Source organism: Coccidioides posadasii, chromosome 5 (genome assembly GCF_018416015.2).
Source record: "Coccidioides posadasii str. Silveira chromosome 5, complete sequence".
Taxonomy (NCBI): Eukaryota; Fungi; Ascomycota; class Eurotiomycetes; order Onygenales; family Onygenaceae; genus Coccidioides; species Coccidioides posadasii.
The window spans coordinates 592722-615699 of NC_089411.1; the positions used below are offsets into that span (position 1 = coordinate 592722).

A 22978-nucleotide genomic window follows, 5' to 3' on the forward strand; every position below is an offset into this window, starting at 1 on the left:
AAATCTAACTGCCAGTCTGCCAGGGGGGCAGCGTTCCGGAGACTAGGACAGGGAGGAAGAAGTATGCTTGAGGGAAGAAAGGATTAACGACTGGGATAGAATTCAAATCCAACGTCCAGGAAGGGAGAAGGACAGAGAGAAAAGAGAGAAAAGGCAGCAGCCGAGGACAATTGGTGTTTTAAATTGTTGGCGGACGAATTGGAAGTGAGACAGAGCCGGAGAGGCCAGAGACAGAGGGAATGATTTGAGAGAAGAGGGAGAGAGAGCGGATGCAGGCGGTATGAAGAAGAATGAAGGAAGCATGTACGGCGTCATGTAGATACATATAACCGGCAGACGAAACAATGGATACCACTGGTACTCCGCATATTTACGCTTGGTTACGAGAGAGGATCCATAATTTTTCTTTTTTGCTTTTCGATAACTAACGGTGGTGGACGGACTCCGCACATCCATCGCCGGTTTTATACTTCTGGCAGCGTGGGCGCCGGCGAAGGGATGGTGCCTGAGGCAAAAGACTGTTTGCCCCATCGCCCACGAGCTAGCTAGTTCACGCCTGGGAAGAAAGACACGACATCCGGTCGAGCTGCAGCAGCATCATTCACCCAGCTGAGGATCGGTGATTAACCCGCCAACTACGGAGTACATAACTAACTAACTGATTACTCGGCCCCAGGCCCTGTCGATGATCGTACCGGGCCCCGTATGTAAATAATCAGAACGAGGTTCAATTAGCCAACTCGTTACTCCGTACTCCAGTCACCAGCTGTTCCGTACATACGTCCTATGCACCTCGTCCAGTCTTTAGAGTCCGGCGTAATTAAATATTCCCTATCCCAAATGGACAACCCTACGGTCGAGATGCCATCGCCAATCATGCCGGCGATAATGCCTCTCCAGACCGCAGGTAAGTTTAACGTAGGGACAGAGGACTTTGCTGACCCGAGGCATAGAGAGCTTTGCGCTCGAGCTATACTCTTAGCGAGACTATCCCGAGGCTATTCAACGAACACCGATTTATTACGGAATGGTGGCGTAGTTAACTTGGAATCCTTCGTTTCTAATCCAGAGCACTTTGACTAGACTGACTGATATGGGACGCCAGGCTCAATACTAATAATTACATCTCGGGGTCCCATGATAACAAACGTGATAATTACATCACAACTTCAGCCCGATGGGATATAGGGGAATGGCTGGTCACCTGGATTTTTCGCCTTTACGGATAGCAAGCCACCTTTCCCCAGGACACTTTGTCGCAAAGTTATGATGATAGATATCAGCTGGCTTCAAGAGAAAACGAAGAGCGCTGTCCCTTGAGGGATAGGGTAGCTCAAGAACTCTTCAGTGTTGCATCCTGCATTCTCTGCACCTCTGGCAAGCCCCATCTTTGTATTTAATCACATCCCACTACTTCTTTGATCGCGGCTCTTTTTCTCAGCTCAATGATCAACATCAACTGAATGCATTCTCCCCTGCTGAAAAAGCACAAATGTCAAAAGTCTTCTCTCCTGTGGGTGCCGTATATACACATGAATCACTAGGACTAGTCCCTAGTGCTGTTGTTGTACCATGGATGAAATGCTCATATTCTTTGTGTCCATCTTCATCGAACCAATTATTTCTGGCCTCTCACTTGCTCTGCCACTGATCAGCAAGGTTGCTGTGCATGCTCAAGTATAATGCGATAGGAAAGGCCTAAGGAGAGGGACTGATTCCAAAGATATTCTAGATAGTGCATGCAAGTGTTCATATTTCTCCTGGAGAAGGAAGGAGCTTGTTTGGTCCTCCAAATTCTGTGAAACAGGATTCCGGCAGTGGAGGTGTATGAGCGGAAAACTGCCATATCACTTGAGGGTCGGACACTTCTCCAAATCTGTAATCATAACAGTATAATCCACCAGGCAAATCTCATTACTACTGAAGCCAAGCCAATTAGGGACAATTGGCCTGTGAAGAAACTCCTGGATCGAGAAGAGCACTTATCTTAACCTGCTCTTTTGCCAGTTTGCGGGCTCTAGCCTCTAGCATGCAGCTGCGCTAGAGTCCGTATCAAATAGCATGCAAAAAAGGATGCTTGCAATGGATGAGTTGCAGGCCAAGTATAACTTGTGAGGCGATGGCTCGAGTAACAGGGAGACAAAAATGTTGATGATACGCAGCCTCTTTCGCTTCATGGATATTGATTTTAGCTGCAGCTGTGACAAAACATCAATGAGTGCGAATGCTCAATTTTTCCACAAATTTGTCCCTGACTCTACCAGCTTGATTGGCTGTGATGCTGAGGAAGAGGTGCGGGTTGCATGCGCGAGTAACAATACAGAGAATGTGTGCATATTTCACCAGGAACAACAATAATCTGATAATGATTGGTCGTGTATCTGGCTCCAGGTTCATTTCATGATGGTAGATCTTAGCAGCATGAAGGAATCCTAGGACTTGGCCGGCGTTGATGATTGTTTACCATATAACTAATACGACCATATCATAGAGTATTTATCTTATAAACAAAAGAGACAAGGAAAAATCATATTAATGCTGGCATTGGCTGCTATTCACCAGAGTTCAAAATCGGTTTGTATTTAAATATTGAAGCACAAAGCAGGGCTGGAAGATCAAAAAGACCACAGCTTCGGAGCGACGAGTCAAAACTTTGCGACCAACTTCTACAATTTTGCGAACTGCTTCTGTTACAGAGAGCCGAGGTCCAGATCGGCTACTAACAGATTTACAAAAAGTCTGATGAGGAGGAACTCTGCATTATTTCCTCAGCGAATGTAGTGCTTGAAGCTAAATGTATGACAATAATTCGGTATCAATGTCCAAAAAGTCCTGTTGAGAAGGCTTGAACTGGGACAGGGATGCTGTTGGATCCCCACACAAAGCGCCATTTTTGCTTTTCGTTATTGCGTCTTCCGCCACGAAATGACGATCGCTCCTTTGTTTGCAGAATTCGCATGGCGGACGGCAAGGGCTGGGGAGACAACAAGGGTCAGCGCGCTCGTTCACTGAGAGTCGCAGTTCGGAATCCGCCGAGTGCTCCAGCCGGGCAGACACGTCTCGACCAGGATCAGGGCTGTTCAACGTTCGTGCTTCTGAACCCCTCGATTACGCCCCTCTCTGCACATCAAATCTTGAGTCTTCACACGCCCCAGGTCACAATTATTATTCGTTTAGCTTGCTGCGCTTTGCAGAATCCATTTCAAACCGGTTTCATCTCTCGCCCGGGTGACACACGGACCCCTACACCGACTCGATTGGCCTCCTTTGCTGGCCAAAGACCACCACCCTTGTCACCCCGTGCTCTCTACCCCAAGTCTAAGACGCTTCGTTCATGCAAATGCCTCGCTTTTTGAAAATCAATATTAGTGATAATATTGCGGTTAGTTATGACCGTACATTCGAGGGCAAGGGTGGTGGCTTAACCTGTTTGGATGGGCCAACTTCCCCTTCTGATCTTATCAGATTTCTTTTTTTGATCGCGAGAAGCTGCATAAAAGATGGCGAGCCCCAAGTTGAACGGGATTTCGTTCACCTGCGCCCGGTGTTTGTTCCTGTGTGGGAGCAGCTATTTTAATCTGTACTATCAGTGCATCCTGCCGCTTCCTGAGAGCGAGGCGAGACAGCTTTTGTGAGATCACAGCCCCCACGAAGTGCAATCAAAAGCCAATGTTTGATGAGCCGCGAAGAGACACATCCCAGCATCTTGCTCATATTGGTCCGCCATCGCTGCCACTTTCAAAACTCGTACTCCATATGATCACACTGCATATTCCCATCCACACCAATATTGAATCAACACGCCTTTTGGGAGATGGCGCGTACGACATTAATTTGATCTGCGAGAGGTCGCTATGGCTCAAGAGACCCAAGGAAAATTGGCGATCGCTCCCCAGGCTCGGGCCTAGACCACAGCTCAGCTGAGCGATGCCTAGCTCTTGTGTCCGTGCAAAGATATTTCTGGGCAGTCACGATCGGCCATCAGCTTTCAAATCGACACTATTGATCTGCAGGTTCAGTACTCTGTACGCTGGACGGCTTAATTCTGATGGGATGATTCCATTCGGGCTTCAGCATCCGCATTGGCTTGCGAATGTAATTCCCTCGTAACAATTCCTGGTGACTGCTCATGACGGATATGACTCTCTTATTTACCATGGGAGGCCTGCCTCATCCTAACTGTCGAACATTTCTACTCCGCACTGAATCCTTCATCCAGAGGACCATTTTACCTTTCTTTTTCTTTTTTTTTAAAAGAAAAAAGGTCCCGTCAGGTCGAGCCTCGTGTCTATTTTGATTCTTTGGTCCCCGCAAATTCTCTTCATTTTCTTTGGGGCCCTGCAGCTTTCTCATTTCATTCTCAACTCATCTGGCTAAAGGCAGAGACGCGAGGGGACCATTCGTCCAGTGTCTTATGGGTTGGCTCTCTTGCCTGTACACCCATAGAGAGGCCTCCTCTTTCATGCCTTCTAAAACCCCTTGGAGGAGTACGGAGTACCGGTGTTTTCAACAGTTAACCACTAGCCTAAGAGGCGTCCATGTCTGGTTTGGCGGTCGAAGACCTTTCCACGAGCAATGGGACCTAGGCAGAATATCTGTCTGGCAGATTTACCGATTTTGCTGATTTTAGACCTTGTTGATAATCCATACCTAGGATATCGATGTATTTTCTTGGGGTAGTCTATCAAATTTATGCCCTGGTAAATCCAAATTCCCATCAGCACAATTTAAGAACTCACAAACCAGCAGTACGACCCGGATATGCGACCTGAGGGAGCATCAAGCCTACCGCATCTCACTGTTTACCAGAAAATGGGATTGCATGATTATTTTGCTGGCTGGGTCAGATGCTCATGTGGACGCAAAAGACTTAACACAATATCTTTTTCGAATAAGGCTCTCGATAATGCGAGGATAGTCTTCTCATCCACATTTTCTTTATTGGGTATGATCCTGGAACAATAGGGTGCAGCGATTCAACTCTTGTTTAAGCACATATATCAAACAACAGGAAGAAAACAGCGAGGAATCATACATTTCTCTTTATGGCATTATGTGACTTATATCTTAGTGTATTAGAGTACAAGAATAGCAGTACCTTTCGTGCAAAAACTCCCTTTCCATATCCATTCGCAATATATACTCCAAGAAGGTACAGTGTGGGTATCAAAATGTCTAAGAAAGGCATGATATATGTGTGTAGCCTCACCGACAAGAAAGGTAGGAAAAAGTGAAGAAACCAGTCCGACCACCAGATATCACCAAGCCAAAACCATGTATATACGAAAGAAAAAAAGTCTTTTGAGCTCACTTTATATCCCCGCTCTTCACTCCAACGCGCAAGCATTAAACCTCCTGTTTCATTTCGCTCCCGTTCCCGTTCTTCTCGGCTTTTAACCTCTTCTTCTCCCTCTGTGCTTCTAGCCGCTCCTGTCTCGCACGCTCCTGCTCCGCGAGACCGGTTCTTGTGACTTCATGCTTCTTGCTCAATTCTGTCTTCTTAATTCCTAGGCTAAACAAGCAACCTAACGCCGCAACACAGGTGTAGAATATCCACAGTCGACTCAAAGCATGTGTGTATGCGCCGAATACAACGCGTTTTTGCTCCTCGGTGAGGAGGTGTGTCTTCTCGATGTTCGTGCCCGCGATGGTGCCCAGGAACGCGGGTGCTAGTTCCGGGCCAAGTGCGGCGCGAATTTTCGGAGCAGATTGTTTCATTACGTTCTGGAAGACGACACCACCAAGCACGAGGGAGGTGGATGTAGATAGTTGGCGCATGAACCCGAAGGTCGATGTTGCAGAAGCGACGTCGGAAGGCCTCATGGCTGATTGGATAGCGATGAGCGGGGCCTGGAAGTTAGGGCCGATTCCGATGCCAGAGATGAGCTGGTAGATGATGATGCGTGCCCAGGAGGCGTACGGTTTGAAGTCGATGAAAAGGCCGTAGCCGAGTGTCGTGATGAGGGCGCTGGCGCGGATGATCCATAGGTATTGACCTGTCTTGCGGATGACTATGGCGGCTGCAATGGAGAGGACGGCCAGGCCAATTGCTTGGGGAAGGATGTATACGCCGCTAAGAATGGGGCCGACACCGAGGACGGTTTGGAAGTAGATTGGTAAGTAGTATGTTCCGGCGATGAAGCAGGTGGCTTGTGACCAGCTGACTCCAAGAAGGCAGATATTGCTCCAAGACTCAAAAAGCGCAGTGGGCATGATCGGGTATTTGGCAACTCTACGTTCAACGAGCCCAAAGAGGGCCAAAACGACGATGCCAAACACGATTAAACAAATAGTCGTGGCGGAGTCCCACGGGTACGTGATTCCTCCAAACTCCAACCCAAAAAGTAACATCAGGGTCCCGCCGATAATGGTCAGGGTCCCCAGCCAGTCAATCGCTTGGAGGCCGGCTACAAGTGGTGTCTTTGGGGACTCGATATTCAGCCAAAGGAGCAAAATTATGAGCGAGACGCCACCGACGGGGACTGTGTCCGAATTAGCATAATGGAACCAGTCTCATGTTTTAAAAGCGAGAGCTTGCAGAAACGACTTACGGTTGATATAAAAGCACCACCGCCAGGTGACTTCCTGAGTTAAAGCACCGCCAATCACAGGTCCAAGCGAGCCAGCAACAGCCCAAACAGCTCCAAACATTGCGTAATAAACAGGCCGTTCTCTAAGTACGGAGTATAGTATTAGATGGTGTGACCAGAGTCGTAGAGCGTGGCAAGGTTCTAAAAAAAAAAAAAAAAAAAAGAAAAGAAAAAGAAAGGGGGAGGGGATTCTCACCTCGCACTGAACAGGTCACTCACGCAGATCTGTCCCAAGATAATGACACCTCCACCACCGATACCCTGCAGAGCTCTTCCGACCAAAAACATGGCAAGGGAGTTCGCTAGGGCGCAAATCAAGCTACCTACGAGGAACACGACATTTGCGAGGAGAACGATAATTTTGCGGCCCCAGATGTCGCTCAGCTTTCCCCACAGCGGCAAACATGCGGCATTAGCAAGGAGATATGACGAAGCCATCCACGTATAAGACGTTTCATTGGCATCGAACTGAGCAGCAATCGTAGGCAGAGCAGTGGAAATAATGGTCTTGAGAGATAAGGAATTAGAGCCATGATCCGATCACTTATGGCGGAGAAGAATCGACTAACCATGTCTAAAGCTGCCAGGAAGAGCGCCAACTAATCAACTATCCATCAGCTTCCGTATACATAAGCTTGCTTTGCGATCAGCTGGGTCCTTACGCATAATGCCCCCATAATCGCGATCACCCGCTTCCTGTTCATTCTCTCGCTTTGAGAAGGTGTTAGTTGCAACGGATTTTTTTGTTCTTGCGTTGCGGGCGATTCAGCAGGATCATCTTCGCCAGCGTTGTCGTTTGAATCCACTGTCGATGACGATGGCGATATGTTTTCTCCTCGGAGTGAACCATCTACCTCTTTCTCCTGCCCATCTTGAAGGTCGACACTATCCGTTACGGTGCAACGAGACTCAGCCGAAAGGCCATCATGCGGCCGTTGATCTGTGGAATGCGCCATCACCGCAGGGAATAATATCAAGGCATGAAACTGAGAATATTCTTCGTTACCAAGGCGGCGGAAATGAAAACTCGGGGGGGTTTGGGGAAGGATGGATAAGCTTTTCGCAAATGTTTGGTTCCTGGAAACGCTAGACGGGGTGTCGCTTTTCCCGAGAGTCTCGGTGACCATCCAGATCTTAAAAATGGAAGCCCGTCAAGAGGCGTGTCTTCGCACCCTCTATACAGCGTTTCGCCGTGGATTTTCCTGTCTGCCCGGCGCGAACCTTCCAGTTATCGAGAGGATTGTAGAATAAAAAAGAAACAACTCTGCCTGACTCAACAAAATACCAAGTGGGTCATTTTTCGCTGTCAAGAAGCCGAAGCCCATCCCTGCTTCGTCGTAGTCCAGCTTGTCGGGGTTAAACGACGCCGCTCCCGATGGTTAGATCCTCGCTCTTCGCGAGCCGACCGTCACGGCGGACGCCCATTTCGAAGGCACTTGGTCATCTCCTTCTGGAACAAACCGAGTAGCCAGACCCAAGGGCCCGAGTACCCTCCACAAAGCCAAATTGATATTGGCTCGACGCCGCTGAGCTCACACGGCACGAAACGAACGAGCGAAGCACTCCGTACGGAGTACTTTCGTCTAACTCCGGCAAGCCGGAGATAAGCTTGCTTTGGGGCGCTGTCCATTCTGCTCCAGATCTCAAAGTCATTCGCAAACTTATACGAGAATTTGAGATACCATGGTTGTCCGAGCTGGCAAGGTTGCTGAAATAGATACTCCATACAGTTCCTCTGGATTTGTCGCCAGTTCCTTCATGCGATCGGCATACACTTCCCCCTGTCGTGTAACGTCTCCGTGGCCAAGCGCTGTTGGCGCGTCATCCACGTGTTGAAGCTGAAGAGAGAAAAATTCAACTTTCCACCAGTTTCTTTGAGGTATCTTCTGGCTGCTGTTTCTCTTGTCTGGTAGTGTCCTGCACCCTCTGGGTTGCTTTTGGCACAAATCCCCAAGATGAAGCCTTGCCATTTGGAAAAATCCTCACGCATCCATAAATTCCAAATGAAGAGTTTGGGATGATCCTCCCAACGCCAAATTGACTTGGTCTAAATATTCTCTGACAGTCAAAAAATCGGAGATACAGCTGTTGACATCGACAACTTCTGATGCAAATGGGCCTTTAATTAGCTGATGACTTGCTGCAACACAGCCAGCATCGAAATCCCGGCCAGCTCCGGAGTCAACCCAAAGAGGTCCAGGCTTGTTCACTGCCAAACAGTTCCGAATGCACGCGAATAGCAATCGAGGCCATCGTGGACCGGTACTTACCATCACGATAACTTGCAATTTTGCCGTCCAGTGACTCCTTAATCTAATCCTTCAGCAGACATCCTCCGAATGATTTAAGATAATGGACTGACAGCAAGGATGGCCTCTCTATGCAAAGAGGAAGTCAAATTTCTTCCTCAAGACGGGTGGAAATGCACCCCTTCAGGAGGCGCTAAAGAGAGGTGTTTATCAGCCATTTTCTGTGCAAGGTTCAAGCAACAGGTCCATTGCCCACCATGGGTGCCAGTAATCCTCTTTCGAAATCATCCTCTACCGATCCACTACGGCTTGGACGAAATAACTTCTATGGCGTGATTAGCTAAATAGCCTATCCCGTCCCCATTTTCTTTTCTTTTCTTTTCTTTTCTTTTCTTTTCTTTTCTTTTATTCATGAGACCTTGATTTTCAAGTCTTCGCCAGCGAATTTAGCTTCTGGACCTGGTCAGGGCTTGATTTATTCAGACATATAAACCCTTGGATGACACTATCTGATCGAAACCCATTTTGCAGGGCACGGATTTACCATTTGCTTCTTCGATTCTTCGATCATTCCAGTTGGATATTCACCTCAATGATAAGTTTGGTTAATCGAGAAGCTGAATGGATGGCTCGTACTTTACCTAGAGTGAATCGGCGCACTCGTGGTCTGTCATATACTACAACACCTCTTCTGATTACATTTCATAACTCGACAAAAAGAATTCCAAAGACACTTCCCTGTGACAGCGGGTCCACATGCCAGAAATTTGCAGTTTTAACCTGTTGAAGTGCGCTCTGAGCCTTGAAAGCTCGATTAATCTAGAAATTGACTCGCCAAGAAGTGACACTTAACTTTGATGCTAAATCTCTTTCGTAGGGTTAATTAGTTATCCTGATCTTTGGTTTTTGGCCTCTCGCGAGGTCAAGGCCCGTGCCAAGCGCGATGGTAAACGGCCAAGTTTCTCGTATTGAGTAATCACAAAACATCTGAATAGTAATCTTCTATCTGGGCTGGCACAGATTGGCTTGGGGAGAAAGTTAGAAGTGGAACTCAAGGCTGAGTTGCGGATAAACATTGCATCCCCACGCCGTCAACATCGGGTGCTTCATGAACAGTCCAATAATGCTCATAGATTCAATCTCCTTTCTGCCTAGATGCACTCGGGCCAGATTCGATAATTGACTTCAGGCAGACTGTGATCATGATGCAATGTGCAACTAGATCGTGATATTGAACACACATACATACATATATGTACATAAATGCAATAACTCCTGCTTTCCCCTTTTTTCCTTTTTTTTTTTTTTTTTTTTTTTTTTTTTTAATAATATCCCAAGAGTGTACACTCAATATTCAAAGCAAAGACGCATTCCATCCAACTCCAATAGCGGAGAGATACCCTTGTCGTTCCATCTTCCAAGATCCTTCAAGCAAACTTTCCATATCAGCGTTTCAAGCCATGGCTTTTCCAGTCTTCATTAACCTCTCAACGACCAAGCTCTCCGCCGCAACTACTTTCTATGAAACAATGGGCTTCATAAAACATCCCTTCTTCAGTTCCGAACATGGCCATGCGATGGTCCACTCCCGCAACCACGACATCGTGGTCATGATTTCCAGTGCGGACCACTTCCAGAAATTCATCCCTGCCTCACGGCGAATCCCAGAAACCACCATTGACGAGGTTTCCAAGAACGTGGTACTCCTCGGCTTGCCTGCTAAAAGCAAGCAGGAGGTTGACGAATTGGTTGAGAGGGCCGCGAGTGCGGGCGGGAAAGCATTTCCTGCCGTCAAGATGGAAGGATGTGATGAAAGCATGATGTACACGCGGGCGTTTGCTGATTTGGATGGGTATTTGTGGGAGATGGTTTGGTGCGAGGAGGGCATGGTCAAGATTGCTGATGAAGCGTTGTCGAAGAGAATAGAGGAATTGGAGAAGAAGAGTGATGCTTGAATTCGTGGCGCTAGGGGGTCCGAGAAAGGATGGAGCGTTCAAACTTACTGATATGCTGGTGTGACTTGAGGAGATACCCTTTGAGCTCAATGTCATACTTTTGTGTCTGTCTATCGGATACCTGAATCGAAAGCAACTCGAGATATTCGAGACCCAAAAAAAAAGAAAAAGAAAAGAAAAACCAAAAGGTCATACATATGCAATGGATATAAATGTGGTCGAGCCATATGGACATCAAATTATCGTCTCATGGCCGTCTCACGCTATTCTCGTAGCTGTATTATTTCTAACGGAGGTATGTTAGCATCAAACCGGACCAAGGGTGGAGAATGGAGGTACCTGTTAAAAACTCCTCGAAGCTCACTGTTATATAACCATCCCGGTCTTCGTCATACTTCTTGAACACATCCGTCATTCTTTTTAACGTCAAGCAGGCCTGAACGAATAGATCAAAGCTCATCCCACCCTTTTCGCCGGATAGAACTGGAGCACCCCTTCCTCGACCTTTATTCTCAAAGGTCTTATATAGCAGATTCACGAACGATTGGCTCAACCTATAGCCAAATGCGACCAGCGCCTTACTAAACTCTGGTAAACTGATGCGGCCACTGCGATCTTCATCAAACCGGTCAAATAATTCTCTCCAGGCAGCTAAAAAGCGCCATAGCGCAACAAATTCATCAAATGTCACCCGACAATTGCCGTCTCTGTCAAACATTCGGATCATCATCTTAACCGTTTGGGGATCGAAAGAAGTATAGTCTCCGTTTACCAGTGCGGATCCTAACTCGTGTTCAGACAATGAGCCTGTGTTAGAAGCGTTCGCGGCACGAAAGAGCGGGAAGAGATCTTGGGGATTGTCGGATGCGGGCACTCCGGGCGCTTGTCCCGGCCGAGGTGTCCGCGGGGGCAAAGAGGATGCGGGAGGGCGGTTCTGCGTTGGGTGCATGGGTCGTGGGCCATGGCCATAGCTCTGTGGAGGAGGTGAATATATTCGATTACCAGTATTCGAACTCGGAACAGGAGGTCTTGAAGCTGGGGGGTAAGTCTGCTGGTGATGTGGAGCATTTGGATGGGCACGCGGCGGAAGTCCGCCGCCTGGTGGTGGCTGACTATGGGCGTGAGATTGCGGATGGGAAGACCGCATTTGCCCTAGCATCTGCGCAGCCTGTTTTCCTGTGTTACTATGGTGACATTGGAATGCCGCTTCCTCCGGCCAGAAATGCGGAGGCTAATCGCATACCTGCTCCGGCTCTGCATGCCTAAGTTCGGATTTCTTAGCGGTAGCTGTGGAATCGCGAGGGCAAACCGAAGATACTTACGCTGGAAGCGCATCCGGGTTAAATGCGCTATTATACGCCATTGTACGCTGGTCTGTTCAGCACCTCACCGTCGTTCTTGATACTTGGAAGCCTGGAGGAGGGGGTGAAGAATGGGAGCAAGGAGTCGACAACTTTTAGATTGCGTTCGACGAAGACACGAACATTGCTGGGCGCAACCGTGGCCTTCACGCTCAAGAGGAGCTCACCAAGCTGGCTAGCGCGTTTGATCTACTCTGTACGGTCAGCTGCCCCATTGACTCTCTTTCGAAACGCCCTCTTTGACGCGGCTCAACAGCAGCTTCTCCCCGCCAAGCACCGCGGGCGCCAAGCTCAGGTCACATGCTTTCTGCATCAAGGTTCGGTACCTTTCCTCTTTAAAACTAGCCTGTTGCTGCCCTGGATCTCCGCCAGGGGTTAGTAAGCGCTAGCGCTGATTGGCTGGTAAGACATCCCGCCCGTGTACCGTTTTCTCAGGGCGGATGGAACAGCGCATGAATTGTTCGTGACGACGGGCGGCGTGATGGCGATCTGATAATAGACATAGTAGATTTATAACCTGTTCGCCGCGGGTTGTGCGTTTCGTGCTGAATCTAAAGGACAATCATGGAAGACAGCTCCCAACAGACATCAACCCATTCGGTATCCGCCCTGAGTTCATGGCGGCGTTATTTCCCCGACGGAGACGTCTGGGTTTTCGGATATGGGTGCGTGAGTGTTTGCAACTAGTTATCTGCCGCTCGATGTTGAGTCTGGGCTCCGTCCCGGTGCTTCATTGCTTTTTCCTGTTTAAGGAGGTCTGTGCGAGTACCGCTAATGCATTGATGAACAGGAGTTTGATATGGAAACCGCCTCCGCATTATGGTATGTTTCAATACATCAGATGAGGCACCCGAAAATTATGTATACCGATGAGGAGCCATTACTCCATATTGGGTTCCACTTTACATTTTATTTTTCTCATATTTGCGAATTTCATGAGATACACGGAGAGCATTAAGCCGTGGCCTCCCCGAGATGTAACAAGCCACAACGCTGGTTTGAGTTTCGAGAAGATATGCAATGAGACGCTCCATTACTCCGTACTCGGTATGCTCTTGAGGTTCCTGCTGGTGCTAATTGATTGGAGTTTAGACCGGCGTCTTCCAGGCTATATCAAAGGCTATGTTCGGCGATTCTGGCAGGTATGTCCTGTGTCAACCAACTGCCCAACTTCACACGCCCAGGCACACCATAGCATTCAGCCAACGCGGGTTGTCGTGGTTAAGGGAAGCTAATTTTTATCGTCTCCCGTAATTTTCCCTTGTCAAGGCAAGGTATGGAGCACAGTTCCTCTGGACCTGAAAGTGACATTTTTCTTGTTCCCAACCACGTCCCGTTTTGTTGAAAATACCGTCGGATTCCGGGACCTTTCAGCCGTCAATACGCGTTGCATCCCCTAATCAACATGGATCGGCTGAATGGAAATGGACACCTTTCAGTGCTAATTCGTAATTCTAATACCCAGCGCGGATCACCGTGGCACCCCTGAATCCAATGGCCGTGTGGTCACAGTCATAGAGCGCTCCTTTTGGGAGACTTTGTCCGATCCTGTTAGTACTCCCTGGGTTCTTTGTCTCCCGTCTTTCATTTGGGAATAAAGGGTCGCTCTCACAACTTTTTTTCTTTTTTTCCCTCTTTTTTTTTTTTTTTTTTTTTTTTGGCTTGTATCCCATTTACAGGCAACAAAACCAGCTTATCCTCAACCCACACAGCATCAAGATGTACAGCCAAACTCCAACGAATCGTTGGTTTGGGGTGCAGCGTACCACATTCCCGCCTCCCACGCCGAGGAGGTCAACGCCTATCTCGATCACCGTGAAATAAACGGCTACAGCGTCCACTACACCCCTTTCCATCCGTACACGCCTTCAACCCAGGAGGGCGAGCCCGACGCGCCCGATCCATCGAACTCATCTCCACCATTCCTCTGCATGGTTTACATCGGCCTTCCAACAAATTCTCAGTTCCTCCGAAACCCGACAGATCGCGATCCGTCCTCTGTGGCGGGTGTGATTGCTAAAAGTCGTGGTCAGAGTGGCGAGAATAAAGAGTACTTGTATCTTCTAGAGAAAGCCCTTGAAGGCATCGGACTGGGCTACGCCGACGCCCATGTTACGGATTTAGTGCGAAGGGTTAGAGCGTTGGAGGGTGTTCGCGAGGGCAGAAAGAGCCAGAGTGAGATTGACGTGGAGAAAATCACTATCCCAGAAGCGGAATATAGGGAAGACGAGGCGATGGAAGAGGTGGATGAACATGTTGAGCGGAAAGCATGATGAAGTGATTGCGATTTGTCCAGGCTAAGCTGTGTTTATTTCCCCCTTATTAGATATTAGACTTGGTCTACATACAAGTTCATAGGTTTACCAAGCAGTTATTGAAGATTTATTTAGAGTAGAGCTAACGAAACTATATCCAGAGCAGAAGCCGAAAGGATCTGAAATTCGACCACCAAGCAGCATTCCCTCATCACCCTTGTTTGCGTACATGCGTACATACACCAATAGAGTAGAAAATGAGAAGCAAGTAGTAGCAATTTCAACAAAAGGAAAATAGTGACAAAAATTCGGGAGCTGGACTTTTTGCCGGGTCAAAATCAAAGAACAAACCAAAACGAACGACTACAAATAGGAAAGCAAAAGGAATGTTCATCGTATCGCCAGCCCTCGTAAATCTGGAGAAGAGAATCAAGCAAGACAAAAAAGGGAATGGACAGACAATATCAGGCCGTGTATTCGAGTAACCACAATTTGGACAAGAGGACCTAGCATGTCAGTCATTAAGAATCGAAAATAAGGAAGAGAAATTAGAGAGCAAATCGTTAGAGAAGCTATCAAGATGCTATCCCAATGCCTTGGAACTTTCGTACATCCCTCCTCAATGTCAGCTCACCAACAAAAGGACATAAGAAATGCAGCCAGGGTTCATCATATGCGAATAGGACTTGGAAAAAGTGAGAAGCAAGACTCGCTTCGGCCTCTAATCGCCCAACTTACGGCTCAGGCAGCAGATCCGCCCTGGTTTTGGTTGGACCAGTTCTGTTGATAGCCGCCCCATCCTATAAATTCCAAAAAGAGACTGGTCAGTTTTGCGAGTGACAATCTCTTGGTGAAGATTAGAAAAGCGAAAATAAAAATCCTACCTCCTCCAGTACCACCCTGACGCTGGTCATAGCCACCTCCATTGTTGCCACCTTCATCAAACACGTGCATCAGCTAGGATCGACTTTTCTGATAAGGTGCTATAACTATGAGGAAGAAAGCTCACCATAACCACCTCGATTGTAACCACCTGCTCCACCGCCTTCGAAACGGCTGTAGTTGCTGCGGTTAAAGCCGTCATTGCGCGGGCCAGACGGGCGATCAGCAGCCTTGTCAACGCGAATGGTGCGACCATCAAACCTGCATCGATCAACTTTTAATGCTGCCCAGAAATGGTTTACGAAGAAGATAGCTGCTTTTTGAATGAGAAAATGAGGGAGGTTTTAACGTACTCCTGGTTGTTCATCTCGTTCATAGCGGCTTCCGCCTCGCCCTCACTGGCAAAACGAACAAATCCAAATCCCCGGCTGCGGTTGGTATCGCGATCCTTCACGACGATCTATTTCAGTTTAGAATAAGACACTCAAATCGCTTTCACCGCTTCGAATTGAACGAGCAGCCCAGGATCATATAATAACTAACAGCCTCCTCGATGCTTCCAAACTTGGAGAAGCCCTGACGTAGGGTTTCATCCGTGGTATGCCATGCTAGGCCTCTTAGGAAGTTGAATTATTAGGTTAGTACTGACGCGAGGGTGCGCAGAAGGCCGAGATGGAATTGAAAAACTAACCCAATGAACAATTTGGACATGATGACACCAAATAGGATAGATTTGATGAATCGAATAGTAGCAAGTGATAGAAATAACTTTAGAAGCAAAGGAGTATGCTGTTAGCTTGGAACCAGAAAAATAAATTGAGAGTCAAAAGGTTGATCTGGGCTGAAGGAACACCAAGATGTGGTGGTAAATTTATGATCGTAATGTTTTTCAGGACGCAAGCATGAATGTTTCACACGTAACAAAGCAAAACAGTTGTTGCCGGGAGCGATATACAGGCTGCACCGAATAGGTATGACTCTGCGCACTCAGGACAAAACAGGAAGAATGTCCAGCACAAGATTCACATCAAAGTGGGGGAGAGAACATGTCAAAAAGGAATCAAGTGATCTAACTTTTTCTGGCAATGATTCTATGTGCACTCTGGATGCTAATTTGAATATGCCGGCTCTGAGTAATAGTCGCAAGGCAGACACTGGCTGGGGAGCAAGAGTGGTGGAAGCAGCCGATTCTCAAGATGGAGGGGTCAGCGGATGGTTTTAAAGGCCCTGCATCCAACAGGAAAATAAATCCAAGTGGTGCGAGAGTAGACGAGAAAAAGTAAAATATGAGAAAAAATAAAAAATAATTTCAACTGACAAAGTTGAAAACCTTTGAATATTTTTCAAGCACACTGCGAAGGGTGCCTGATGAGACGACGGAAAGCAACATGACAAGCAGACTCAGCAGAACAAGAAAGGCAATCCTTGGCTGCGACAGCAGAGAAGCCTGCTTCGAATACCCGCAGGTGAATGCACTTCCGCTTCATTTATGCGACAGCACTACGCTATCCCAGCCCTCGTCGCCCCCGGCCGGCCGTTGGTGGGAAGAGTCGGCTAACAGCTCTGGGGCTAGTGATGGGAAAAGTGTGGGCACTAGCTGCTGGTGTTGACGAATCTCGGCACTCCGTATGTTTTCCGATTTTCCCACTGGACAGAAAACCATTAGCTGGTGCGTTAATTTCCTCGCGGCAAGGGATGCTAAGCCAGTCACATCACAGAGCCGGGTCGATTCGAACTGGACTGGCTCGGATGCTGTGCCATCTGACGGAATTGATGAAGTCTGTTGCAACGATGCTGATGGAGCACGGATGGCCAGGATCAGGGTCTGGACACGGACGATCGACAGTATGGTATGAGTTATGTATGTCAGCCAGAACTCGCAGGGCAGCCATGGTGATATTTCTCCGTCGATGTTTGGATAAAAGGGCGTGATGCATGCGTCCCAGCGGGAGAGGGAAGTGGCCTCTTTCTTTGAGCTGACCCATGGAAAAGAGGAAAGGTCCCAGAAAGCCCGTGTTGACTGATTGGTTCCGCGGTTCGTACCTCTTCTGCTCCGTACGCCAGGCTCTTCAGCCCGCCTCGACCACATGCGCTACCACATACTTCAAAGGGCGTTTATTCGTCGAGCGAGGGAGCTTGTCCCGCAGCTTGGGCATCTCAGATCGTAAAATATAAGTCGATGGTTCGATAGAATTTTCACGGATTCTCCTCAAAGGATAAGAATAATGTACGAGCTGGCCAGCCACGCATGCTTTTTGAAGCGGTGCAATTCTTTTCGGTTAGGGCCTTCTAACAAGCGTAGTGGTCTGTTCCGGTGGTGCAAATAGGCTCCCGTATACTGTTCAGGAAGGGCTTTGTTTTGCTAGTTCTTCTCTTGGGGGATGCAAATGCCAGCAGCACAAACGACCCCCTTGGTACTTACGCCGTTGGTGCCCACGGAGCCCGGAGCCCGGAGTTATTTCTTTTTTCTCCTGCATACTGTCATTGGGTCTTATAGTGGTTGTTGGAAATGCCTCGATGCTGGCTACAGGTCAATGAACTTGAAATTTGTTTGTTGTGACAGCATCGCGTGTTCAGTCTCAAAAAAATAAAAAATAAAACGCGGATCCACCAGATCTTCCAGATCTTTGAGGTCGCCTCTCTGGGTGGATCCCGGAGATCGCACATTGGGTTGATCGGTTGTCACCCCGGTTTCGGATTAACCAACATTCTGCAGCAAGCAGAAGATATTGTTGGCTCGCCCTTTTTGCCTCCGCAATCCCATAGCATAGCTTATCCTGAACAAGGTTAACGGCTGTTCGATCGCTTTAGCCGCCATGGCCCTACGGGCCTACTCTCAAACGTCGCCTGGCTCCATTGGAATTATGTCAGCCCTGTTGAATGTGTGCTGGACCGGCACGGCCCATGCTACATGTTCAAGGTGAGCATCATATCTGCTGGCTTGGAATGCGTGTGTCAGCATGCAGGCCCGCGGCCAGTCTCATGTGCTTCACAGCTGCTCCCCGGTGGTCTCCCGAGGGCGATGCCGGCCGGATGGCGAAGTGAGTTGGGTGGTCGTGCTGTCGTCCCGGGCACCGTCGTCCGGCTTCCCTCTGCCCGCGCGTGTGACTTGCCCTTTTTGGAAATGGCAACGGCGTGTCAGGACACTGCCGCCGCCATCTTCACGGCAACCTGCTGTGAGTCCGCCGGCGTGTCTTGCGTTCACTGCTCTTCTCGACGTAACCAGACGGTTCCCACAGGCGCTGACCGGTAAACACCAGCTATGCCGGAACCTGGCGTTTCGCGACGGAAAAGCGTTGTCCAGTGGCTGTCGCAGGTCGATCCCTTGGATGGTGTTCCTCCTGTTGAATCCTACGCTGCGATACATCCGAACCCGTATCAGTCCTCACATGCCTTGGAATGCCACGTTCCAGCTAGACAGTCGGATGATATGACATTGCGGGGTGGCCGAGGTCAATTTCCAATGCTCCCACCCCTATTTTATTCCCAGAAACTCACCTCGTACCTACATTCAGGGAACACTACGCGACTCGGCGAGACAAGATCTCACTCAAGAGAAACTCAGGTTAGCGGAAACAACTTTCATTTCTACAAATTTATAGCAATGCATCACGATCGTAACACTCCAACACTAACAATTTGTTCACGTTCCAGCGTTTTGCTTTTCCCGCTCCGCACAGCCCGGGTCAACACAGTCCCACAAGGACGGCCGTCGGCGATACTATCGAGCTACCTCTCCCTGAAAAGACATACGAGAAGAAGCCTAGAAGAAAAACGCGAAAAGATCGATACGATCCCAAAGATGCAGCAAAAACCCACAAGGCAGCTAAATTTGCTGAAAACACCACGTCCAGCAGACCCGAAAAGACGAAGTGTAAACGCGGAAAGAAACTTCTTGAGGATCAGTTTGTTGCACCGAATGTGTCGCAACAGCGCATCACGGTAGGGCGTCATCCCCCCAAAAGGGCCCAGTTACTGAAAATACTAATTATTCCCCTAAAAGCTTGGCTCAAGCTTTGATATGGGATTGTTTGCACGCGGACGTGCTTCTTCACCAGTAAGACGATGCGAACGTGAGTTTACATATTGAAAGTATCTCTATACCTACTTATATGCTAATCATTCTTAGCAGTACCCGACCTTGCATTTTCAGAGATGAGATTTTTATCTCGTCATCGCAGGCAGCACCAGCCCCTTAACACTGTTGATGAAAGCAAAGGTAACGCATCGATCAGGCCCCCAATTGTTGAGATATCAGAATATTTCTCTCGCCCGCAGTCCACGGGAAAGGCTGCTAAAAGTTGTTCTTCCGCTATTCTGCAGCAAAGGCCAGAACCTTTGAAATGCGGAGACGTATCAAATTTCGCTAAACAAGCCAGTGTCTCTAAGGATGATTCACCTGCGCCGCTAGGAGATTTATGCCATGGTTTGGAAACGAAAGATTCACACAGCGTGAAGCGGGCAAGGCGGTCCACAACTTATTATACTTGGTCCGACACTAATGCTAAGGATAGCCCGAAGAGTGACATCAAAACTGGGGGTGATGAACTACACGGTACCACACATCAAATTTCTGCCCGAGATGTGGCTTCCCGACAGGATTTTTGGACGAAATTATCATCCGCCGAAGATGATTCTGGACATGATCCGTGCATTATATCGAAAGTCTATGACATGGTTTTCAAAAACGCCTACTTAGGCCAGCCGTACGAGATGCCAGCATCATCCGGTTCACAAATCTACACATTAGAGGAATTGCAATCGTTAGCAAGCCGACATCTTTCCTCCGCCCCCATATCAAAACAAGGTGATAGATATATTTCGGAAGCAGATCAAGTACAAACCAAAACCGACGACTACCCTGACAAACCGGGAATTATCCCCAGTGGGTACCAGGGCATTTATTGTCAAGGAGAAAATTCTATAACGGGAACCGCCTGCCCCAAGGACCGGTTTGCGAGGACTGTGCGGAGTTTAAAGGGGCTAGAGGTGGAAAAAGAGCCCCCAGGTCTGGCCTCCCACCAAGATCTTTTCCTTTGCCATAATGAGCCTACATTTCTATTTGACAGTCATGATAGAGGAGCGTCCACTCCGAAGCATGAGTATCCGAAATTCTCTATTGGACTCACTGAAAAGTGCCCCGGAGGAATCCGACATGGGTACTCGCGTCCTGATCGGAAAGGCACCCTGGAACGTAAGTCGTATAGTCCATCAGCGTCCGGGACGTGGATGGCCCAAATAAATGTCGTTCCTGATACGAGACTCGACCACGGCGACTTGAATGCACAGAACGAAGATCCCAACCTGACAACTTTCTCAGGACGCGCGTTGCTCGATTTAGCGGATACGGATAGAGATACTTTGCTACCCCTGGATTTTAGAGCGTTCGGTGGACCGGCGTTGGCTGGAAAATGTACTCCCAAAATGTTGAACACTCTCGAGGAACCCAAAGGCCCTTCCGACCCATACCCATATGTGCACCGGCATAGCAATATTAGCCCTGGGTATGGATTACCAAGCTCTCCAGCTGGCAACGCGCCGTCGTCATCCTCGCTTTTTCATTATCCCCGACGTGTGCTCAGTCAAACCCAACAAACTCCTGTTCATATCGATCCGATCCCAGATTTATCTCTATTCTGGCGTCCAAACAAGCTATACTAGTTACAAGGCAGATGGTTCTATCACTTGGAAGGGTGTCCGTTGTCATTGAGGAATGGTCGCCTTGGAAACCATCTCATCGGGAATAGTGTTGCCCATGCTCCGGACAATGCAAGCCTCTTTGTTTGGTTTATTGGGAACTTGTCGATTCTTTTACGATATCATTTTAACGAAAAATTGACGGTCGATCTCTCCCGAAACCCAGTGCCTATGCTACCAAGCGTGTGCATGGCTATTGGAAAGGCCCCATTCTTCTCAGGAAAATGGCTGCGGCGACAATCAATACGAGAGATTACGATGCGCTTTTGGATTTTTTAACTATTCCCTTGACGACTTGTCAGATTCTTCAAGCATGAGCCCAGGCAGCAACTTTCTTTCTTGGCAAGCGGAAGTACATCATTGCCAACTGCACGAACGGTCGCTGACAGCCAAACGACTGGGTGTTTGCTAGACCTGAGGCCAGTAGGATATTGAGCTTGCAAAGCGAGAAGTCTCCATGAGATTTACGATATCTGCGTCAGCACACACGTACTCCTAGGTCTCCCCGCCTACCGATTTTTGACCGTTTAAAAGCACGAGCGGCCATTTTGGACGAGAAAAACATGGCCCTCACGATCCAACGTCGACAGCGATTCACCGAGAAAGAATGGCTCCTATCGCTAAACAATGCTTTCGGAATGCAGCCAAAATTGTAGGGTATTCGAAACTCTATAACTTCATTCTTTGGTTCGTTTTTGGCGGTGCCCTTCTTGGATTCACTTTTGCGCGCCTTCAGTACCTTCACCTCGACACCTACGCAAAAGAATCAGCACCAGGCGAATGGTATTACGCACATACGGGTCGGGGTCGAGTTGGAATTGTTCTCCATCTGGCTACCATCTTGCCCTGTGCGATTCTTGTGGTTTTCCAGTTCACCCCGGTAATCCGGCGACGATGGGTCACGTTTCATCGCATAAATGGATACATTATCTATATCCTATTTATGGTTTCGAATGCTAGTGCGCTTATGATTATGCCGCATACATTTGGTGGAGGATTGGATGTCCAATCATTCACCGTTATGCTCGTCGCTGCTTGCACGATCAGTGTCGGTATGGCCTGGTACAACATTCGTCGATTACAGATCGAGCAGCATCGAGCTTGGATGTTGCGCGCTATGTTTTATATGGGGTGCATTGTGACCATCAGACTCATCCTCGTGATTTTAGCCGTGGTCGTTAGTCGCATACAGCCTTCCCGACATGACGTGTGGTCTTGCGAACAAATCCGGTTTACATACGAGCAGCGGGAGTCCTTTACTGATGTAGCAGAAGTGCTGGCACAACGATATCCGATTTGCGCATCTGCTACTTCCCAAAATATGAGCTCGACCTTCACGCCAATCGAAGCGAGTCTTCTTGCCGACGATGTCGCGCAGAAAGGCGCGGCGCTAGATTTGAGCTTTGGTAGCGCTGGTTGGATTTCCTTCTTTCTTCATCTTATCGGAGTGGAGATTTATCTCCGTCTTACACCGAGAGAAGCTGAGCGTTTGCGCGACGTGAGCTTTGAGAGACAACTGGCGGCTGGGTATGAAAACCCGGGTAGTTCCGGGTTAGTGATCGAGAATTGGGGAGATGCAAAACAGTGGAATCGAGGATAATAGGAAACGAGAGTTGCTGTGATCGTTAAAAACAAAGGGGGAGCTCATAGTTTTGTTTATTCTCCATAGTTTTTGTTGAATTACAGAGCTATCCGAATCTCAAATAAGATATCGTGGATTTTATACTCTGTACGGAGTACTCCGTAGGGATCGTTAATACCCTGAAATTACTTACCTAGTCACAATAGAAAATCATGCCCTTTGTTGCTTGTAGAGCATGCTCAACTTTCGTATTAGCATCAGCAAGCTTGTTGGCAGACGAAGATTTCCCGGTTTCTGACGGCCCGACCAGAAGTCTGATTCGCGAATGCTGTGTGAAAAGGCGTAGAGAGGACATTTTCGAGAAGCAAAATCCTCCCTCAAAAGGGAATTCAGTTCGAGTAGATATG

General features: G+C 48.2%; 7 protein-coding genes across 7 annotated transcripts; 4 read left to right on the forward strand and 3 right to left on the reverse strand.

Annotated features, from left to right (window-relative positions):
* Positions 1-5158: 5158 nt before the first annotated feature.
* Positions 5159-7546, reverse strand: D8B26_008168 (uncharacterized protein; the record flags this gene model as incomplete). The annotated part of the gene is made up of 5 exons (XM_003067949.2): positions 5159-6482; positions 6552-6673; positions 6787-7097; positions 7160-7189; positions 7253-7546. 5 exons carry the CDS (start codon positions 7544-7546, stop codon positions 5347-5349), a joined length of 1893 nt encoding a protein of 630 aa, XP_003067995.2. The 3' UTR covers positions 5159-5346.
* A 2401-nt stretch (positions 7547-9947) lies between these two features.
* Positions 9948-10957, forward strand: D8B26_008169 (uncharacterized protein; the record flags this gene model as incomplete). The annotated part of the gene is made up of 2 exons (XM_003067950.2): positions 9948-9954; positions 10178-10957. The coding sequence occupies 2 exons, from the start codon at positions 9948-9950 to the stop codon at positions 10792-10794; spliced, it is 624 nt and encodes a 207-aa protein (XP_003067996.2). The 3' UTR covers positions 10795-10957.
* Positions 10052-12390, reverse strand: D8B26_008170 (uncharacterized protein). The gene is made up of 4 exons (XM_003067951.2): positions 12117-12390; positions 12038-12056; positions 11134-11962; positions 10052-11080 (listed from the first exon to the last, which is right to left on the reverse strand). The coding sequence occupies exons 1-4, from the start codon at positions 12155-12157 to the stop codon at positions 11058-11060; spliced, it is 912 nt and encodes a 303-aa protein (XP_003067997.1). The 5' UTR covers positions 12158-12390; the 3' UTR covers positions 10052-11057.
* Positions 12391-12974: 584 nt separating this feature from the next.
* On the forward strand, positions 12975-14524 carry D8B26_008171 (uncharacterized protein; the record flags this gene model as incomplete). Its single annotated transcript, XM_066125773.1, has 4 exons — positions 12975-12977; positions 13248-13297; positions 13621-13705; positions 13868-14524. 4 exons carry the CDS (start codon positions 12975-12977, stop codon positions 14426-14428), a joined length of 699 nt encoding a protein of 232 aa, XP_065981857.1. The 3' UTR covers positions 14429-14524.
* Positions 13784-16558, reverse strand: D8B26_008172 (uncharacterized protein). The gene is made up of 7 exons (XM_003067953.2): positions 16367-16558; positions 15984-16060; positions 15836-15908; positions 15646-15752; positions 15420-15553; positions 15295-15345; positions 13784-15210 (listed from the first exon to the last, which is right to left on the reverse strand). Exons 2-7 carry the CDS (start codon positions 16001-16003, stop codon positions 15152-15154), a joined length of 444 nt encoding a protein of 147 aa, XP_003067999.2. The 5' UTR covers positions 16004-16060; positions 16367-16558; the 3' UTR covers positions 13784-15151.
* Positions 16559-18203: 1645 nt separating this feature from the next.
* On the forward strand, positions 18204-20953 carry D8B26_008173 (uncharacterized protein; the record flags this gene model as incomplete). The annotated part of the gene is made up of 7 exons (XM_066125774.1): positions 18204-18212; positions 18288-18468; positions 18553-18744; positions 18808-18857; positions 18947-19234; positions 19296-19365; positions 19425-20953. The coding sequence occupies 7 exons, from the start codon at positions 18204-18206 to the stop codon at positions 20951-20953; spliced, it is 2319 nt and encodes a 772-aa protein (XP_065981858.1).
* A 643-nt stretch (positions 20954-21596) lies between these two features.
* Positions 21597-22708, forward strand: D8B26_008174 (uncharacterized protein; the record flags this gene model as incomplete). The annotated part of the gene is made up of 1 exon (XM_003067955.2): positions 21597-22708. One exon carries the CDS (start codon positions 21597-21599, stop codon positions 22587-22589), a length of 993 nt encoding a protein of 330 aa, XP_003068001.1. The 3' UTR covers positions 22590-22708.
* Between the last annotated feature and the right edge of the window lie 270 nt (positions 22709-22978).